This window comes from Peromyscus californicus, unplaced genomic scaffold (genome assembly GCF_007827085.1).
Source record: "Peromyscus californicus insignis strain IS unplaced genomic scaffold, ASM782708v3 Scaffold_7__1_contigs__length_154581171, whole genome shotgun sequence".
Classification (NCBI taxonomy): Eukaryota; Metazoa; Chordata; class Mammalia; order Rodentia; family Cricetidae; genus Peromyscus; species Peromyscus californicus.
This window is the reverse complement of record NW_026294595.1, coordinates 13,621,019-13,638,364: the sequence shown is the minus strand read 5'-3', so window position 1 is coordinate 13,638,364 and position 17,346 is coordinate 13,621,019. Positions and strand designations below refer to the sequence as shown.

Sequence of the window (17,346 nt, the reverse complement as noted above, 5' to 3'; positions counted from 1 at the left end):
AAAAAAGGAAAAAAAGAAGAACCAAGTACAGCAGTGATTTGTGACTGAGACCGTCGGACAGTGGGGTTGTCAGCCTCTGCCCTCTGGTGCTGTGACCCAGGTTTCCTTGAGACTGGGAGACCAAGTTCCTCCTCTTCCTGATGGCCTGATACAGGCCATGGCCTGATTCCTGAATGTTGATCCTGCACCATGGGGTGGGCCTTGAGTGGCGTGTTGCCCAGTCCTAGGTGCCTCATGGTCTTTTGGGTCAGCCCACCTGCTGGATGGCCACACCTGGATTCTGGAAGCACAGGCATGAGGCGGGGAAGTTACATGGGGTCCCGGGTCTAAGGCCTACATCAGAAGGGGCTTCCTGTTTCCAGGCCCCAGTGAGAGCCAGGTCAGCAGGGAAACGGGATAAGGTGATGTTTGGTAGGTGGGAGGGTATGGCCTTCTGTCCATCCTCCAGCCTCTGCTTCCCACCTGCCTTCCTCCAGCTCCCCTGCCTCTGGCCTGGGCTACTGGGCTGCCACGACCCCAGGCTCCTTAATGGCAAAGTTCTCCTGGGACATCCTGGAAATTTGTAGAAAGGTGCTCCTCATGGACTGGTAGCATGTGTCCACAAGCTTGGTGACATCAGCATCTGTAAGGCCACTGGTAGGGACAGCATCCAGCACTTGTACCCTGATTGTTCCTGGGGAGGAAGCAGTGGATGTCAGGGGCTTAGAGGCCCCACTGATGCTGCCACCCACCTCCTCCTCACCTGGCCTCCTGCTGCCCAGCCTCTCTTCAGAGCCTGGCCCGCATCCCCAGCTCCTGGGCCAGGCACACGTTTATAATTGAGGCAACATGGAGACGTGCGACCCAGTAAGCATTAGCAACTCTACCCTTCCCTGTAGCCACTGCCCATGACTCGGGACAAATTGCACTCAGTGACCCCTGAGCATCCCTTATCACACTTGCTCCATCAGTTCTCCATGGTGCTGGGCATTAGGGGCTCAGATGCTGGAGACAGCCTGGCTCGTTCCACTGCCTTAAACCTCTGGCCCTGCTCTGACTCCCAAGGTCACATGAAGGGGCAGGGTACCTGCCTGGAAGCTAGTGACATAATGGAGGAGGCAGAGGCTGACCTTGTGAGTTGCCCGTGTAGGGGAACCTAGATAGCTGAGAATTCCCACTCCTCACCAGCAGAGGTCACCACAGGCTCCTATTTGTGTTATACAGCCTGGACCAACAGTGATCTCAGGAACTGGACCATGTTTAGAACCTGTTTTTCTCCCCCCCCCCCCCTTTAAAAAATGATTTTTATTATGTATACAGCGTTCTGCCTCCATGTATGCCTGCAGGCCAGAAGAGGGCACCAGATCTCATTACAGATGGTAGTGAGCCACCATGTGATTGGTGGGAATTGAACTCAGGACCTCTGGAAGAGCAGCCAGTGCTCTTAACCTCTGAGCCATCTCTCCCGGCCCCTAGAACCTGTTTTTCAATTTGAAAAATTGGAAAACCCACCCAGAAAGAGCAATGAGATGATGCAATGCTGGGCCTATATTCATTCACTCATTCATTCATTCATTCACCACCCAGATGTGGGAACTCCACTACTAAGGGCCCAGGACTCTGTCTGATAAATTAGTCATCCTCTGCTACCTAAGGAGCTGCAGGCCAGCCTGGGGCACATGAACCCCTATCTCAAAAATAAGTAAGAGAGAGCATGTCAGGCTTGTGAGCCCCTGCCTGGCTCCGATGGGCTCACCTGAGGTGAAGAGTTTCTTCTTGACATTGTAGAAGGAAGAAAAAGATGAGTACACCACGGGGATGATGGGCACCTGTGGACAGGGACACATGCTGAGGGCCAACACTACAAGGGGGCCTTGGCTCCTGCTAGCTGTCCTTACGGCTGACCGACCCCTCCATCCAGGTGGCCTGGTGTTTCAGACTCATGCTGCCCTCCACATCACCGCCTACAGGAAGCTCTCTGGGCTAGTATTTTTTGTCATAGGTCCTGTCCCCCCCCACACACACACACTGGGTCACAAAACATCCTAGAAGTGGGAGGGTGGGACTCCATTTAGCACTGGGGAGGTGGAAGATGTTGATCCTCCCTTCCCCTCCCATCCTGCCTCTCATTCCCAGGAAACTAGGGGAGGGGGTTGGAGCCTGCTGGTGTTCCTGGAAGGTCCCAGGGTCAACTCCAGTGATGACAGTTGGCGCTGGGGGTAATAATTAACCCTGGGCACCAGAGCCTGGGCAGAAGGGTAGGTAGGCTGCACCCTAGACAGGCCCTGGGGGAGGGGCAGGAAACGATATATCTGGATTCTTCTGCCCCCACCACAGCCCCAGTCTCTCTCTTTTCCCAGGATCTGCCAATACCTCAAGGCAAGGAGGGCAGGAGGCTGAGGCTTGCCAGGCAGCCAACAGTAAAGCAGGATAAAAATCCCTTCCCCTGTCCCCCAGTGTGGCTTCCCCACACCAGGGACCCCCTGATCCATGGCTCAGGGACACTCCTGATACACTGTCTTCTCCCACCACAGGCTGAGGGACAAGGGAAGTCCAAGGCCCAGGACAGAGCTTACTTGTGCTGCTCAGAACTGGCTTTGCCACTAGCCTGTGCCTGCTCCTCAGCCTCACCATGATCAAGCCAGGGTCCGAGGCATCAGGTGAATTTCTAGGCACAATCTGCTTTATTATGTTAACAAACTGCCACCTCACTGGCCTCCCACCCCTGCTTTTCATGAAACCCCAAATGAAGGGGACTACCCAGCTGGCCAGCTAGGGTTTGGGGAGGCTGGTGTTCAAGCTCAGAGCTGTCAATGGTCAGGTGCTAGGGGCTGAACTGGTGGGGAGGCCCTTTCCCAACAGGGTGGAGAAGGTCCCTGAAGGCCAGCAGTTCCCAGTCTGGCTGGGATACCATCTTCAACCTTGAACCACCCTGACCCGTATCCCAGCCCCCTACCGCAGGAGAGCATGGCCTACCTGGGCCTGGATGGCCAAGTAGAAGGCACCTTTTTTAAAGGGCAACAGGTCCCCATTGTCGTTGCGTGTACCCTCTGGGTAGATCCATACTTTGAGCTGCCGGAAGAAAGGAGAAAGCTGCTTAGGCTGCCCCCACCCTGCTTAGCCACCCCAGAGAGCTGTACTGCCCTCCCCTGGAGCCCCTTTGGCTGTGCTGTGCCTATACTCACATTGTCCTTGACCATGAGGTCACCCAGGTCAGCCATCAGGGTCATGGCAGTTCTGGCCCGCTGGCGGTTGATGAAGTAGACACCCCCGAGGTACATGATGAGGCCCACAGGCCCCGTGAACAGCAGCTCACGCTTGGCGATCTGTACACAGCGCTTAGGGAGAATCTCCATGAGGCCTACGTGGATGGGAGTGCAAGAGGGAGAGGAAAAGAGAGAGAGAGAGAGAAACAGTGAGAGACAGAGGCCGAAGAGAGACATAGATGGAGACAGAGATGTGTAAACAGAGAGAGGACAAGAAACAGGAGAGATAGAGAAACATAATGAGAGACAGACGCGGGCAGGCGAGTCAGAGGAAGCAGAGACAAGAGAGACAGAAAGACCCAGGGAAATGAGACACAGGAGAGAGAAGGGGAGAGACAGGGACAGAGGGGAGAATGGAAAAAAGACAAAGACAGACAAGGGGGCGGGTTACGGGGACGAAGGGAGAGCAGCTTCAGAGCCCACCTTGGCACTCCCGGGGAGAAGGGGATGATGCCCCACCTGTCAAGGCCCCTGCCTCTGATGCAGTCCTGTGCCTCATGTCTGGCACAGCCTGCTGCTGCTCTCGTTGCCCAGCTTGAGGGAAGCCTGTGGCTAGAGAGACACATAGGTCTTGTCCCGCACCAGCCCCAGGTAGAGGCTTCAGCCTCTAGGATGAAAAACCCTCTCTGTGGCGAAGCCTTGGTGGCAGCCTACCCATCATGTCCAGGATGCTCTGATGATTAGAAATGATGACACAGGGACCATCCACCTCCAGTTTCTTCTGGCCTCTGACCTCAAAGCGAAGGCCATACACGTACTTGAAGGACCGCACGAACCAGCTGATGATGCTGAGGGCAGAGATACCAGGAACCTAAATGAGCTCCCATAGCCAAGGGAGGGTTCGTGCAGGGGCAAGCTGGGGAGAGGGTACAGCAGGCAGCACAGGGCAGGAGACTTGAGCAGACAGAGTCCTGGGGGCCACTTAGCCCTGCCACCTACCCCCAAGGGTACCTGAAGTGTTCTGTACTCAGAACACTTCATTCAAAAGAGGCTGTCACAAGCACTGACCCTATCTCCTGATTTGCCTACTGGAACAGGACATTTGCTTGTGACAGAGGGAAGTGGAGGTACCACCACACGGACCCCAACACACGCCATTCTACATGTACATTAGTATATGCCGTCACTGGGTCTCCAGCAGTCCTGAGGGAAAGGGCCATTACAGTCTGCTGAGTGCCTGCTGGGTCCCCAACAGTCCTGAGGGAAGGGGTCCCTCACAGGCTGTAGAGCTATTTCTAGGCAGTGCAACAGATTCAAAGCTGGTTCTTCACTCTTACTTTTTAAAAAAGTATGGTAAAACACACATGCCATGAAAATTTCCATTTTAACCACCTTTATGCACACAGCTTAGTACGTCAAGGCCATCAGTGCTGGACTGCTACTGCCACCATCTCTCCACAGAACTTTCTCTTTCCAAACTGATACAATGTCCCCATAACCCCTGACTCCACCTGTCCCTGCCCTGGAAACTCCCACTGCTCTGTATCCCCAGAGCTCCTGTCTCCGCGGACCCCATACAAGCCTCCTGCAAGGCTTGTCCTCATCAAGAACCCAGCCGTGGGGAGAGCAGCTCTCACCGATGGGGAAACTGAGTCTTGGGGAGGCAAAAATGCTAGTGCAGATGATGACACCAGCCATTGCTCCCCTCAGCCTGGAAATCTGGAACCCCTCCTCAGCCCTGCCAGCTCAGGCCATCTTGTCTTCAGGCCAGAGCGCCCCATCTACTGCAGGGGCAGGTAGGCTGGTTTCAGATCCTCATGAAAGAGTGGTCAGTGCTCAAGTCTTCACCCATTCCTCATCTCTAAGCCATGGCTGCTGGAATCCCCAGGAGGCTCCAAAGGGACAGGGAGGGGACTTAGAGAAGAGAATGTATCAACACAGGGAAGGAACTGTCCAGTCTCACTAGCCACCAAAGGCATGCACACTAAGGGAGACTAACAGGGCTGGAACACAGGCACCTGCTAGCTCTCTGGGCCATAGCCAGATGTATCTGGACGGCAGGTTGGTGGCTAGCCAGGTTCCCAGGAATTCTCCCTAAGGCAGTGACCCAGAGGTGTGGAGATAGTTAAGATTCGAATCAGGGAATCTGGAAACACTGGCACCAGCACCACAAGGCAGAGGAAATGCAACAGCGTTAAGACTGACTTACTGGGAAGAACACAAGATTTACTGGAGAGGGTGTGTATGATGGGGGTGGAACCCAAAGCCTCTGGCAGCCACACCCCAAACTCAAGATGAAAGCTGAGCATCCCCAAGGCTGCCTCTGAAATGCTCCAAAGTTCCAAACTTTCTAGACAGGGGTCACACGTGGAAAGTCCCTCAACTGAACTCACACGACAGACCACAGTCAAAGGCGGGCGCACTACAGATGTTCTAGGAAGTTACCTCTGGGTATGTACAATGCACATTTCACACACACACACACACACACACACACACACACACACACACACACACACACGCAAGGTTCAAGGCCAAGATACCTCATGAGAAACGTATAAATCCTCCCAAATCTCAAATCATCCAAAATATAAACAACTTTATTTCCAAGCTTTCTTTTACTCTTTTAAAGAAAAAAAAAATTTTTTTTAAAGATAGGGTCTCACATAGCCTACGCTTACTAAGGAGCCAAGAACGGCCTTGAACTCTTGCCCCTCTTGCCTCTAATACTGGGCTTACAGGAATGTAGACCACACCTGGCTTTATGCAACGGTGGCTTCCTGTATGCTAGGCAAGTGCTTGGCCAGCCGAGCTATGTTCCCTGTGGAGCAGCTCAGATAAGGGAGAGCCCGTTAACAGGTAGTTGTCACTACAAACTCATATTCCCATGTGCTGCTGCAAAGAGGAGAGTCTCCAGCCACATCCAGACTGTGCTCTCTGGTAGTGGCACGCACATGTGCCCTCTTTCTGTCTCTCCAGTCCTGGGTGGGAGGGGGGCAGAGTTTCATGCAATACAATACTAAGTAAGCATTCTACCACTGAGTTACATCCCTCAGTACCCCTCCCCATTTTGGGTGACAAAATAGACATATCATTATGGGCTGGGAGCATGGCTCAGTGGTAGAAAACTGGACCAGACTGCATGAGGCCCTGGGTTCCGCCCATCCATCAATTAATCAATAAATGAGTTTCTCCCTGATGACGGGGCCAGCTAAGCTCTGCGGAGGTGGTGTAGCTGGTAGACACCAGAAGTCTAGGTTGGAATCCTCATTCTAATGGGAGAGACACCATCAGGTACCATGCCTAGGACTTGAGGCCCATCATACAGCTCTGCTCAGATACAGCTATTGGGGAGACCTTTAAACCCACTCTACAAAGGCTGCACAAACTCAGGTCAGCAAGGTTAGTGACCTGTCCCCAGGAATGAAGAAGCCACGTGGACCCAAGTCCACCTCCTAACACTGCTCCCAGCCAGGTGAGGTGTATGGTCAGAGGGCACCCCAGGGCAGGGCCATGGCTCCTACACTGCCAACTGGATTTGTTGGGTTCCAGCAGTCCATCCTGAGGCTCCTTCTGTCCTATCTGCCTGCTTTGTTGGCTTGGCAGCTTGGCCCCACCCAGCCACAAAGTGGCTCCCCTGAAGGGCTGTGTCATACCCCGTATGACAACCTGAGCTGCCAACCCAATCTAGTCCAGAACCACCCCTATCCTTTCCCCTAAAGGAGCTACAGTCCCAAAGCCCTGTACCGAGGATGAGATGCCATGTTGGCCCCTGCTGCCTCTCAGGTGTCTGAGTGCCTGGGGACAGAGTGAGTGCCCAGCCTGTTGCTCTGGAAGCATGGTAGGCAGCTGTCAGGCCGGGGCCCCTTGGACGGCTCCTGAGCTCCTGCTCTGGATCAGTCTATAATTCAGAGCCTGGCTCACTGCACTCCATCTGTGACCTGACCTCCCTGAACCTCTGTTACCACCTATGCAAGGGCAAGGATGAAAGGAGCCACCTTCCGGGGGGCTGACGGATGCAGATACTCCACACACTGTGGACCTTTATCAACAGTAGCCTGGTGATTGGGGCACAGGCAGAAACAGAACAAGAGAGGAGCCCTCTGACCTGCTTGGACCCCTCCCACACTTGCCCCAGGTAGTGGGAAGCAGCTCAAGGTCAGGGCCTATACCACAGGCCTGGCTGTTCTCCTGGAAGGCCACTGGCTGACCCCTGTCCTCACTTCTGGTCTTGACTGTGATGGGTGGGGATTTGCTAGATGGTGAGATGGGAGCTTCGTGGGCCAACCGGGGCTCCATTGCTGGGGACGGGCATGAGGGGACCTACTCATGGGTCTGGCTTGGGAGATGGGAGGGCCTGGTAAGGACACTTGGCCGAGCAGTTTTCTGACAAGTGTCCCAGGAATGAAGCACAAGATGGGGGCAGGAGCTTGGGCAAACATCCAGGAGAATGAAGGCAAGAGGTGCTAGGCATCAAGAGGAAAGAGCACAGAGAAGCCAGAGCTTGGGCTGTACTGTCCTCACAAGGTACGGATGCTACCATTGCATCAGGGGAGGAAGGGGCCCTTCCTATTGGCAATGTTCTATAGCATCCTATGCTTCTGCTGACCTTCAAGTGGCTAGGACTTGCCAAGACGATGCTGGCTCTTATGGCTTATGCCGGTGCTAGGCAGTAGAGAAGGGGCCAGCCTTGCTGCAGCCACTAAGGACTTAGTCAGGGCTCAAAGCTAAAAGAGTTCAGCCTAAAAACCAAGACCAGCTAGGGGGTGGTAGCGCACACCTTTGTGGTAGCACACACCTTTAATCCCAGCACTTGGGAGGCAGAGCCAGTGGATCTCTGTGAGTTCGAGGCCAGCCTGGTCTGCAGAGCGAGATTAGGACAGGCACCAAAGCCATACAGAGAAAACCTGTCTCGAAAAAAAAAAACAAAAAAAAAAACAAACAAACCAAAACACACACGCACACACAAAACAAAAAGAAAATAAAAACAAGACCAGTTTCAGCTGGTCCTACGTATCCGTCATTTCCCCATCCCCACCCTCACCCCAAACAGGACACAATGCAGTCACAGGCTGCATCACTACAGCTCTGAGTGGCCATCCAGGGCTGGGAAGAGAGGTGTATGGCTAAATTGTTCTTGTTAAGGTGACCCAACTTTGCAGCTGAGCAATATTCTTATACAGCCTCTCAGGGCTCTACTATCTTCTCATCAAATGGTATAATCAAGACCTCTGACTCCTGTCACCCCACTCTGGTTTACACACTCCAAGTGCCCTTCCTTGGTCTCAGCCCCTAGTCAGACATGGCTTCTGTGTTCCTAATGGAACAGCAGTTCCTTGCATCTCAGAACTCCAGACCAAATGACAAAGGTTTCCTCTAAAAGCCAGGTGCAGAGTGGGGCTGCCTCTCCAGGAACTCAGGATCTGGCTTACAGCCCTATAATGCCTTCAGATTGTGGCCACAGCCCTTAATGCAGTGGTTTGCAACCTGTGGGTTGTGATCCCTTGTGTGTGTGTGTGTGTGGGGGGGGGGGTGTCAAAGGACCCTTTCACAGGGGTTGCATATCAGATACCCTGCATATCAGATATTTAATTTCAATTCATAACAGTAGCAAAATTATAATTATGAAGTAGCAACGAAATAATTTTACACTTGGGGTCACCACAACATGAGGAACTGTATATTAAAGGGTCGCAGTTTTAGGAAGGCTGAGAATCACTGCCCCAGTGTGACTGTGTGCAGCCATGGGCAGCATCATCACAGCTGGGCTGGCGCTGAGGGATGACAACAGAATTTATTACAGAATTACCTTCTGGGGTGCGATTCCCAGTGCTCCCTGTCCTGGCTGGGGGAGCTTGGGTCCTCACTTCCCTTCCTCCTAACTCACTCACCGCCCCCCCCCCCCCCCCAGCTATTCTCAAATTGCTTCTCCGAACCTCAGTCTCATTTGTTGCCCAGGCAGAGTAGTACCTGCAACCCAAACTTGGCTGGCCAAGGCCACGGAGGCCTGAGACGGGGATGGGTCCATCTATCTACTAAGCAAGCCTCCACCTCCTCCTGGACATCCAGTCCCTTTCTCTGGCACTCACTCCTCTCTGTGGTCACACCTGGAGGATGTCATGCTCACAATGTTCCAAGGAGCCTGCTGTTTCTACCTCAACTCATTGAGGAGGATTTAAGACAGGGAGCCCGAGACAGGATAGGGAGGTAGGGAGCAGCCCCCCCCCCCCCCATCCTCTAGCTCTCCCTTCCTGCCAGCAGGGGGCAGAACATCTGCTGTTACCCAGCCAATGTCCCTGGCCACAGGGCACTAACTGGGAGAGGATGCTGGAAGGCCCACAGGACCCCAGAGGAATCTGGCAGAGGGTTAGGGGCTGGGGTGGCACAAGAGGCTCCATCCTGGTTTTATCAGTCTGCCACATCCAGTCACCACCTCAGAAAGGCTGCCTGGATTTGGCTCCTGGGCAACAGCAGTAGACCACCAGGGCAGGCCACACAAGAGCACAAGGAGGAGGGACCCACTGTAGAGCTCTCCAGTCAGGGGCTGGTGGAAAAAATGCACAGATCAGCTCCACAGCTGATGTTACAGGCCCAGGACTGCTGCCCTTAAGACCAGACCTGGCTTTCTCTGGTCTGGTTTAGCAAGGGCAGCACCTCCTCCGAGATAAACACATGCCTGGTGCTCCCCAAGCCCACCAGGCCCCTGCTGCTCTCAAGTGCCCTGGGGAGACCCCTCTGCTCACTGACAGTCGTGTAGTTCCCCACACCCCCTTAATCTCAGGCCAAGCAACAGGAAATGTGCATAGCCAGAGAACCTGTCTCTATGTGCAGGGGTCTCCTAGCCTGCTCCTGGAGTCTGCTCCCAGGGACACTGGATGGAGGTGATAGATCACTACAAGCCCCTGAAAAAATGAGGACTGGAACCCATGAAATATGGCTGGTCAGGACAGCGTCCTAACCCCAAAGACTAGCAAGGGCAGGTACAGCACAGAGTCAGAAAACAGTCCCTATAACCACCGCAGAGGAGGTGGGGCATCAGGGGCCACAAGGTCCTCCGAAACACCCAGCCAAGTCCAAGGCCAGGACATTGCAAAACCCACCAGCTCAACAGTCCAAACAGGGCAGAGAGAAATGTAGCAACAGTCTCCTAGCAATGTGGACAGGGAGATAGGGCTGGAGGCCTTTTACTCTCAGGCAGCCCCTACTGGCAGGTTAACTCAGCCTGATTCCCTTATATGTACCCTCTGCCTATTCACTAAGGTACTCTGCTCCGGGGAGATGGCCAGGGGAGGATTTTGGCCACAGCCCAACTTCTTCCTTCTTTGCTAGCAAGCCTGGTCCAAAGACAGCTTTCCCCCCTCCCCCCGCCCCGCCCCGCCCCACCAGAAGTTAGGACAAGGGGAACCTGTGGCTGCACCTGGGTACAGGTGTCTTCTCACCTGCAGAGAGGTGGGAGAATAGACCGGAAGCCCCGCACCAGGTCTGGGTTTCCCTGCTAGGGAAGCGGGACTGGGCCTGTCCCACCTTCGCCCAGCTCCCTCCCTTTCCCAAAGCTAGCGGCGCGCGCCAACAGCCACCCGACGTTGCGCGCAGGGGGGCGCCGGAGTGCTGAGCCCCACTGCCGTGCCAGGCACGGGCGCATTGTGACGCGCGCTCTTGGGGACCCGGGACGGAAAGCCGCGTCGTCGGAGGCTCTGGACAGTGAGGATAGCGGGGCGGGCGGGGCAGGAAGGAAAGAACGCGAGGAGCGCAGAAGTTAGGGAAGCGGAAGCGCGCACCCATCCCGGCGTCCGGCCCCCTTGCCTCATATTATCCACGGTGCGGCCGCCGTGGCGCAGCAGGCAGACGATCGAGGCCACGGCGGAGAAGGACAGGCAGAGCACGCAGTAGAGGCTGATCTTAGCGTAGAACCTGGCAGTGCGGCTCAGCTGCACAAGCAGCAGCAGGAGTAGCAGCGCCGCCGTCAGCCACGGCCACAGCTCCATGGCGGCCGCACCCCAGCCCCGACGGCGCCGCCGTCCGCCACCCGCTGGCCGCCCGTGCCCCTTTTGAGGAGCTCAGAGGGTGGAGGGCGGGCCGGGCTCGCCCGGAGCTAGGTGCGGCCGCCCCGCCCCGTCCCCGCTCCGCCCCTCCGGGCCTGGCCCTGCCGGGGGGCACCACGCCCCGCTCCGCCCCGCCGCGTCCTAGGCGCGGACCCCGCCTCCTGCTGCCCTCCGGGTTTCGCCCTCTCCGCCCCGCCCCGCCACCATGCCACCCTGCCCCTTGCGGCAGGTCATTGAGGTTCCCTCACTCGTCCGGCGGCTCCCATCTCTGAGCAGCCGGGTGGCCTGGTCTCTGGCGCTGCCTCCCACGCCCCTGCGCCGCGGCCCACAGCCACAAGTCCCCAGCCCAGTACCGCAGCTCCCCAAGGGCGTGCAGCCGGCTCTAAGACGTGCCCATTATGCCAATCTTGTCACCACACAAAGGACCATTGAACAGCTGAGTGACCAATGATGACCTGGCTAGGCCACCTGGCTGGTGGCCTTGGCCCTTTAGGTCGCCTTGAGCTGGAAAACTGAAGCCCCACCCCATGATGCAACAAACTGGGGGAGGCAGAAGGATTAATGAGAGTTTTGGAGCAGGAGTAGGGGTGTTCCTGGGGCAGTGTGTCATGGGGGACCTTCTGGTGCCCAGGCAGCAGTATCAGGCGATTGTGTTCTCATGTGCGCAACTTGGCTCAGCAGAACCAGTAGCCTAGCAGAGCCCATTGTGGTTGGTGCTCCCTGGGACACTTGTCGTAAGAGATCTGCCTTGGGATTGCAGGCCAGGCATATACACCCTTCCTGATCATTCTCAGAGCAGATGACAAATACAAAATGCATCTAGCTTCCTTTCTGGAGAGGTCAGCCTGCATCTGGGAGTGGGGGTCAGTGATGGCTGCAGATTGATGTGCCCACGGGCTGCCCTGTGTCCAGGCGTTCTGAGGGTATCGCTGGCCCCTGGTTTTCTCAGATAGCGAGATGATAGCTGTAACATCCACCCACAGAACTGTGCTCAGTTTTCTAAACGGAGCCAGCTTGAAGGTGGGTAAGGAGCCACCCTTAAGTGGCCCACTAGTGGTGTTCTCCATTTTCAAAACAGATTCTTCTTCGCACCTGTGGACGTTTGGTGGCTAAACCTATCAGAGTAGTCTCTCTTTGCTGTGTTCCAGTCCATCCTTTGGCTAGTAGCATTCCATCAGCTGGAACAACCTAGCTTGTCATTTTCCATGGAGACTACCCCAGCTCCAGGCCTGAGATGGGGCTCCTGTGCTCACGAGGCTGCTGAGAGGGCAAGCTCCAGTATTTTCAGCTTCTTGGGAAGAAGACCCTGAGGTGCTCAGAGAGAATGCTGGGGGAGCCTGATGTGCTGCTGTTAAGATTCCAGATTCCAGCCAGGAGGGAGGGCTGAGTTCTGAGATCCCCAAGGGCATCCAATCCTCACAGCTCTGCAGTCCCCTCAGGAAGTATATGCTGCTTCCTCCTGGCTCTTTTAATTCTAACCCACCACTGTTTCTATTTTTATTTATTGATCTACCTACCGTATTTATGTTTTTAAGTTTTTAATGATTTATTTTATGAGTATGAGTGTTTTGCGTGCATGTATGCATGCATACCATCTGTGTGCCTGGTGCCCGAGGAAGTCAGAAGACAAAGTGCTGGGAACTGAACCTGGGTCCACTAAAAGCAGCAAGTGCTCTTAACCACAGAAGCCATCTCTCCAGCCCCAGTTTGTTTTTGGAGCGAGGTAGACCAGGCTCCTAGCTGAGGATGACCTTGAACTCCTAAACCTCCTGCTTCCGTCTCTCAAGGACATTTGCCATCATGCCAAGTTGATGGTACTGGGGGCCACACCCAGGCCTTCAAACATTCATGCATGCCATGTTATCGATTGAACTATAGCCTCAGCCCCGACCACTATTTAGTTATTGTTTGAGACAAGGTCTTATTATGTTCCCAGCTGGTCTTCTCAAGCTTCTGGATTACAGTGGTCCTTGCCTCTTAGTCCCCCATACAGTCCTCCACACCTTAATGTGGCCCTCACATTCCTCCTGGTACTGCATTCCTCCATCCCTCCTCTGTGCTATTGTGCCCCAGCATGTGCAACAATTCTCAGTAAAAGACTCCTCAGAAGAGCTAAGGTACTCCCCCATTTTACTGATGTATAACTGAGGCCCTAAAGTAAGTCACCAGCCAGGGAGTGATGGGGGGAGTAGGCTGGCTCCACAACCACCCAGGGTTTGGGGGCTGTCCTGCCCTTCTGGTCTCAGGGGAAATGGTGGCAGCTTGAGGTGGGGGCTTTGGCTGAATCTCTGGCATCCCCAGAGGCAAGGCAGTCTGCCTCTTAGAGAGGCAGTCTCTTGACTTCTCCTCTCCAGTCTCTTCCTCCTGTTAGCCCACTAAATGCTGAAAGGCGGTGTCCAGCTTTCATCCTCTGCAAGGGGAAATGTTGCAAGGAATCTTTCAATAGAGGCACATTCCGAGGCTGTCGAAACTTTTTGCTTTTGGAAATGAAGCCTAAGGCAAGTGCTTCTCAGCCGCTTGGGCCGCTGGAGGTTCTGTTCTACTCTGCTTACCCAAGAAAAGGGTAGAAAGGAACCCCTGGTTGGGTTGGGGAGGGAAGGTGGTCCCCATTACCCTGGAGGTACTGGGGGTGTGTCACGCAGTGTCAGGCAACTCTGTGTCCCAGCCTGATGACAGCTGAGAGCCCTCCTGGGTATTTGCTGGGAGGCAGCCAGCCAACACATGACACCAAGTGGCATTGTCAGGACTGAGCTGCCTTCCTTCCTAGAGCTCGGGCCCAGAGGGGGAGCCACTGCTGGCAAGAGGAAGCCTGAGCACTGGGTGGGAGGTACGCTTGCACACAGAGTAGACAGGCAACCAGAGGCTGAGCCCAGCCTACCTGTCTTGTTCCCCCACAGTGTCCTCACCAGGACCCGATGAAGCACTGAGGTCTTTGCATTTCTCTTGGGGACCAGGGGGAGGAAAGGGCCATAAGCAGGCCAAGCTCCTTACTTCCTGGAAGCTGAGGTAAAAGGCTGGGTGACTCCTGACTGTGGCATCCCAGGCAGGAAGGGCAGGGTGGGGTACCCACTTTGAAGTCCTGTTGACCTGGCTGCCAGCTCCAGGCTACTTGGTACACAGGCACGCGGTTTCCTCCTATGTAAAATGGAGACGCTAGCCTCAACTAGGGGGTTGAAAGAAATCAAGCTGCCCTATGCTTCAGGTCGGGGTGGGAGTACATACAGGGGCCCTCATGACCCTGCCAGGAGAGAGAAGAGCCAAGAGTGACCATCACTTGGGCTTGGTGGGACTTGGTGGGAAGCCTCAGGGGTGGGACTGGAGGAAGAGTAGGAATGCCCTCCGTGAGTCCTGTTCTCTCTGGTGGGACACTCCAGGGGGCTTGGCTCCTTATGGGGAACTCAGAGTAGAGGAAGCTGAAAGATAAAGAAGAGAAGGAGGAAGAGGAGGAGAAGGAGAAGGAAACTGAAGAAAGGGAGGAGAAGGAGGATGGGGAGAAGGAGGGGGAAGGACATGAGGGGAGGAGGAGGGTGGGAAGGAGGAGGGGAAGGATGAAAAAGAGTATGGGAGAAGGATGCGGAGAGGGAAAGAGAAAGGGAGGGGGAAACAGAGGGGGAGAGAGGGCAGAGCCCAGTGCGCCGCTGGGGAACTGGCTCTGGCCTGGCCTGTCCCCTCTGGGTCCTCTTGGAGAGCTCGGGCCTCTTGGTGGATGTGTCACAGCAACACTGATGCCAACCCTGCCACCTGTAAATAAAGCAGCCTGTGAATGTTTTATGGGCTTGTGCTTAAAAATAAATGAAGTGAGGAGGTATAGGGGGTTCCTGCCTCGGCAGGGGAGGGGGTATCCACACATTCCCTAGGGAACAGAGAGGGCAAGAAAGAGTCAGGGCTGGATCCCCTGAGGCCTAGGGATATGTCCACATCTGGGAGGTCATACCTCTGGATGTACTGTCCCGAGCTCTGGGACTCCAGGCTGGGCGTGTGTCACTTTTCTCATCGCTGTGGCCATGGTACCTGAAAAGAAGTAATTTAAGGAGGGAAGGGATTATTTCGATTTACAGTTGGAGAAGATACAGTTCATCGTGGCATCAGGGGCTTCAGGCAGCTGGTCACCATTGCTTCTGCAGGCAGCTGGTCACATTGCTTCTGCAGGCAGCTGGTCACATTGCTTCTGCAGGCAGGAAGAACAAAGAGAGTGTTGATGCCCAGCTCCCTTTCTCCTTTTTATTCAGTTTGGAGTCCAGCCTGGTGGGTAGGTCTTCCCACCTCAGTTAGCTTAATCTAGATAATCCCTCACAGAAGCCTGGAGGCTTCTCCTCTAGGTGATTGTCCACCCTGCCAAGTTGGCAATCAGTACTAATCGTGGGGGTAGGGCAGATTGACACCTCTCATGTGATGCTGAGGGACTGGGCCGGAAGAGGAGCAAGAGCTGGCCTGGGAGGAGGGGGGTGAGAGGGCCTTTCGGTAGAAGTGATCCCCTGCCCAGAAGAGCCAGATTCTCCCCACTGCCCCCAACGTGCATTTAAGTGATACACTCAGGTGGCTGAACAGAAGCTGGGGGTGGGAACAGGAGCTGGGGTGGGAACAGGAGCTGGGGTGAGAACAGGAGCTGGGGTGGGAGCAGGAGCTGGGGTGGGAGCAGGAGCTGGGGTGGGAACAGGAGCTGGGGTGGGAACAGAAGCTGGGGTGGGAACAGGAGCTGGGGTGGGAGCAGGAGCTGGGGTGGGAGGGGCTCCTGGCCAGGGTCAGCAAATAGACTTTGCTGTTCCTTGAACCAGAAGCCCTGGTGGCTCACTCACACAGCCCCACACTTGCACAGGTAAAGGAGGCTAGAAAAGTGAGCAGACATCCTCCAGGGACCCCAACAAGTTAGGGGAACTTGTTGCATAGTAAAGACCCCAAGCCCAAAGCCGAGCCACCCTGCCCTGCCGTCTGTCCTCCGTTTCACCTCCAGCCAGTCCCTCCTCTCTTGGTCTTAGTGTTCTGTCTGTGTAAAGGGGACAGGGTATAGATGCTTTGAGGCATTGCTCTGGACAAAATGTGACTTATGAGGTTTCCAGCATGTGAGGGGGAGGCAATGACAGATGTGCCAAGCCGTTGGCGGCACATGGTGAAGTCCTCAGACCACCTGACCTCTGGCCCAGCTGGCGTTCCCGACGCAGTCAGCTGTACTGGCTGCTCCTCAGGCCAGTTGGAGAGGGACAGGAACGGAGCCCAAGCAGCCACTGCCACCTCACCCCAGGCTGCCCATTAGGGAGGGGCTGCCTCTGTCTGGCTAGTCTTGGGGTGCCTGGCTTGGGCTGTTGTCACCTGATGGGAGCCCCATCCTCTCTCCTCTGTGCAGCCAGCACCCTGCCTGGTGGGCTCTGCTCTCCCGCCTCCCCGTTATCTGAATTCTAGAGGCCACAGTGGAAGCTACCCGAGACCAGGCCCCATTCTGTGACTGAGGTGGGGATGAGAGCATGGTTGGAGAGCCCTGGTCTGGTCAGCATGTAAGCATGTGGCTGCTCCCCTCCAATCCCCTCCAACTTCCCAACACCCCTCAGGGACAGACAGCAGGCTGTTTCCCACCCCCTAGCTACAACTGGTGTCTCCAACAGCTCTGCCCAGGAGCCTTGTCAAAGGCTCACAAGCTCTATGGGAACCACAATCCTGGCAAGATAAGATGAAGGCTGCGATCAGGCTTTCAGATTTGCAGTCTGAAGCCCAGCTTGGGTCCTGCATGCCTCTTCTGACTAGAAGTCCAGGTAGGCCCTTTCCCCCAGGCCACTGGTTTCTCCTCTGTCAAGAGGGAGGGAGGACAATACTGCCCTGGCCTTAGTGATACCTGCTGAGACTATCCTTTGTGAGCTGTTAGTGTGGTCTTTTCTCGGAGCCCCACTTCTAGTGTGAACCCCAAGTGACCCACACAGGCCTTCCACGGAGTCCAGAGAAGGCAGAGGAGACCCACTGTCTTTGTTCCTCTCGTAAGCTAAGTCAGGCTCTGGGCTATGGGACCCATGTTGCCTGTGTGCAGGGCAGGGGTAGCATCCCCAGGGTCCTGCCAGGCCCTGTTGTTAGGGGCAGGTGGCTTCTTGCCCACTCCATCCCAGCCCTGGTCTACTCTATCATTTCTCTTTCTT

At 55.3% G+C, this 17,346-nt stretch overlaps 1 protein-coding gene across 4 annotated transcripts; it reads right to left on the bottom strand.

The window, feature by feature from the left end:
• Window positions 1-6: 6 nt before the first annotated feature.
• Agpat2 (1-acylglycerol-3-phosphate O-acyltransferase 2) lies at window positions 7-15,297 on the bottom strand. 4 transcript variants are annotated; one of them, XM_052724919.1, is made up of 8 exons: window positions 15,162-15,297; window positions 14,450-14,968; window positions 14,219-14,362; window positions 3,900-4,033; window positions 3,165-3,340; window positions 2,956-3,051; window positions 1,736-1,808; window positions 8-673 (listed from the first exon to the last, which is right to left on the bottom strand). In XM_052724919.1, the coding sequence occupies exons 3-8, from the start codon at window positions 14,263-14,265 to the stop codon at window positions 498-500; spliced, it is 702 nt and encodes a 233-aa protein (XP_052580879.1). In that variant the 5' UTR covers window positions 14,266-14,362; window positions 14,450-14,968; window positions 15,162-15,297; the 3' UTR covers window positions 8-497. The 4 variants fall into 4 exon arrangements, with proteins under 4 accessions (XP_052580878.1, XP_052580879.1, XP_052580880.1 ...); XM_052724918.1 differs by lacking the exons at window positions 14,219-14,362; window positions 14,450-14,968; window positions 15,162-15,297 and adding an exon at window positions 10,989-11,314 and having other exon boundaries at window positions 7-280; window positions 463-673; XM_052724920.1 differs by having other exon boundaries at window positions 14,219-14,968.
• Window positions 15,298-17,346: the final 2,049 nt, after the last annotated feature.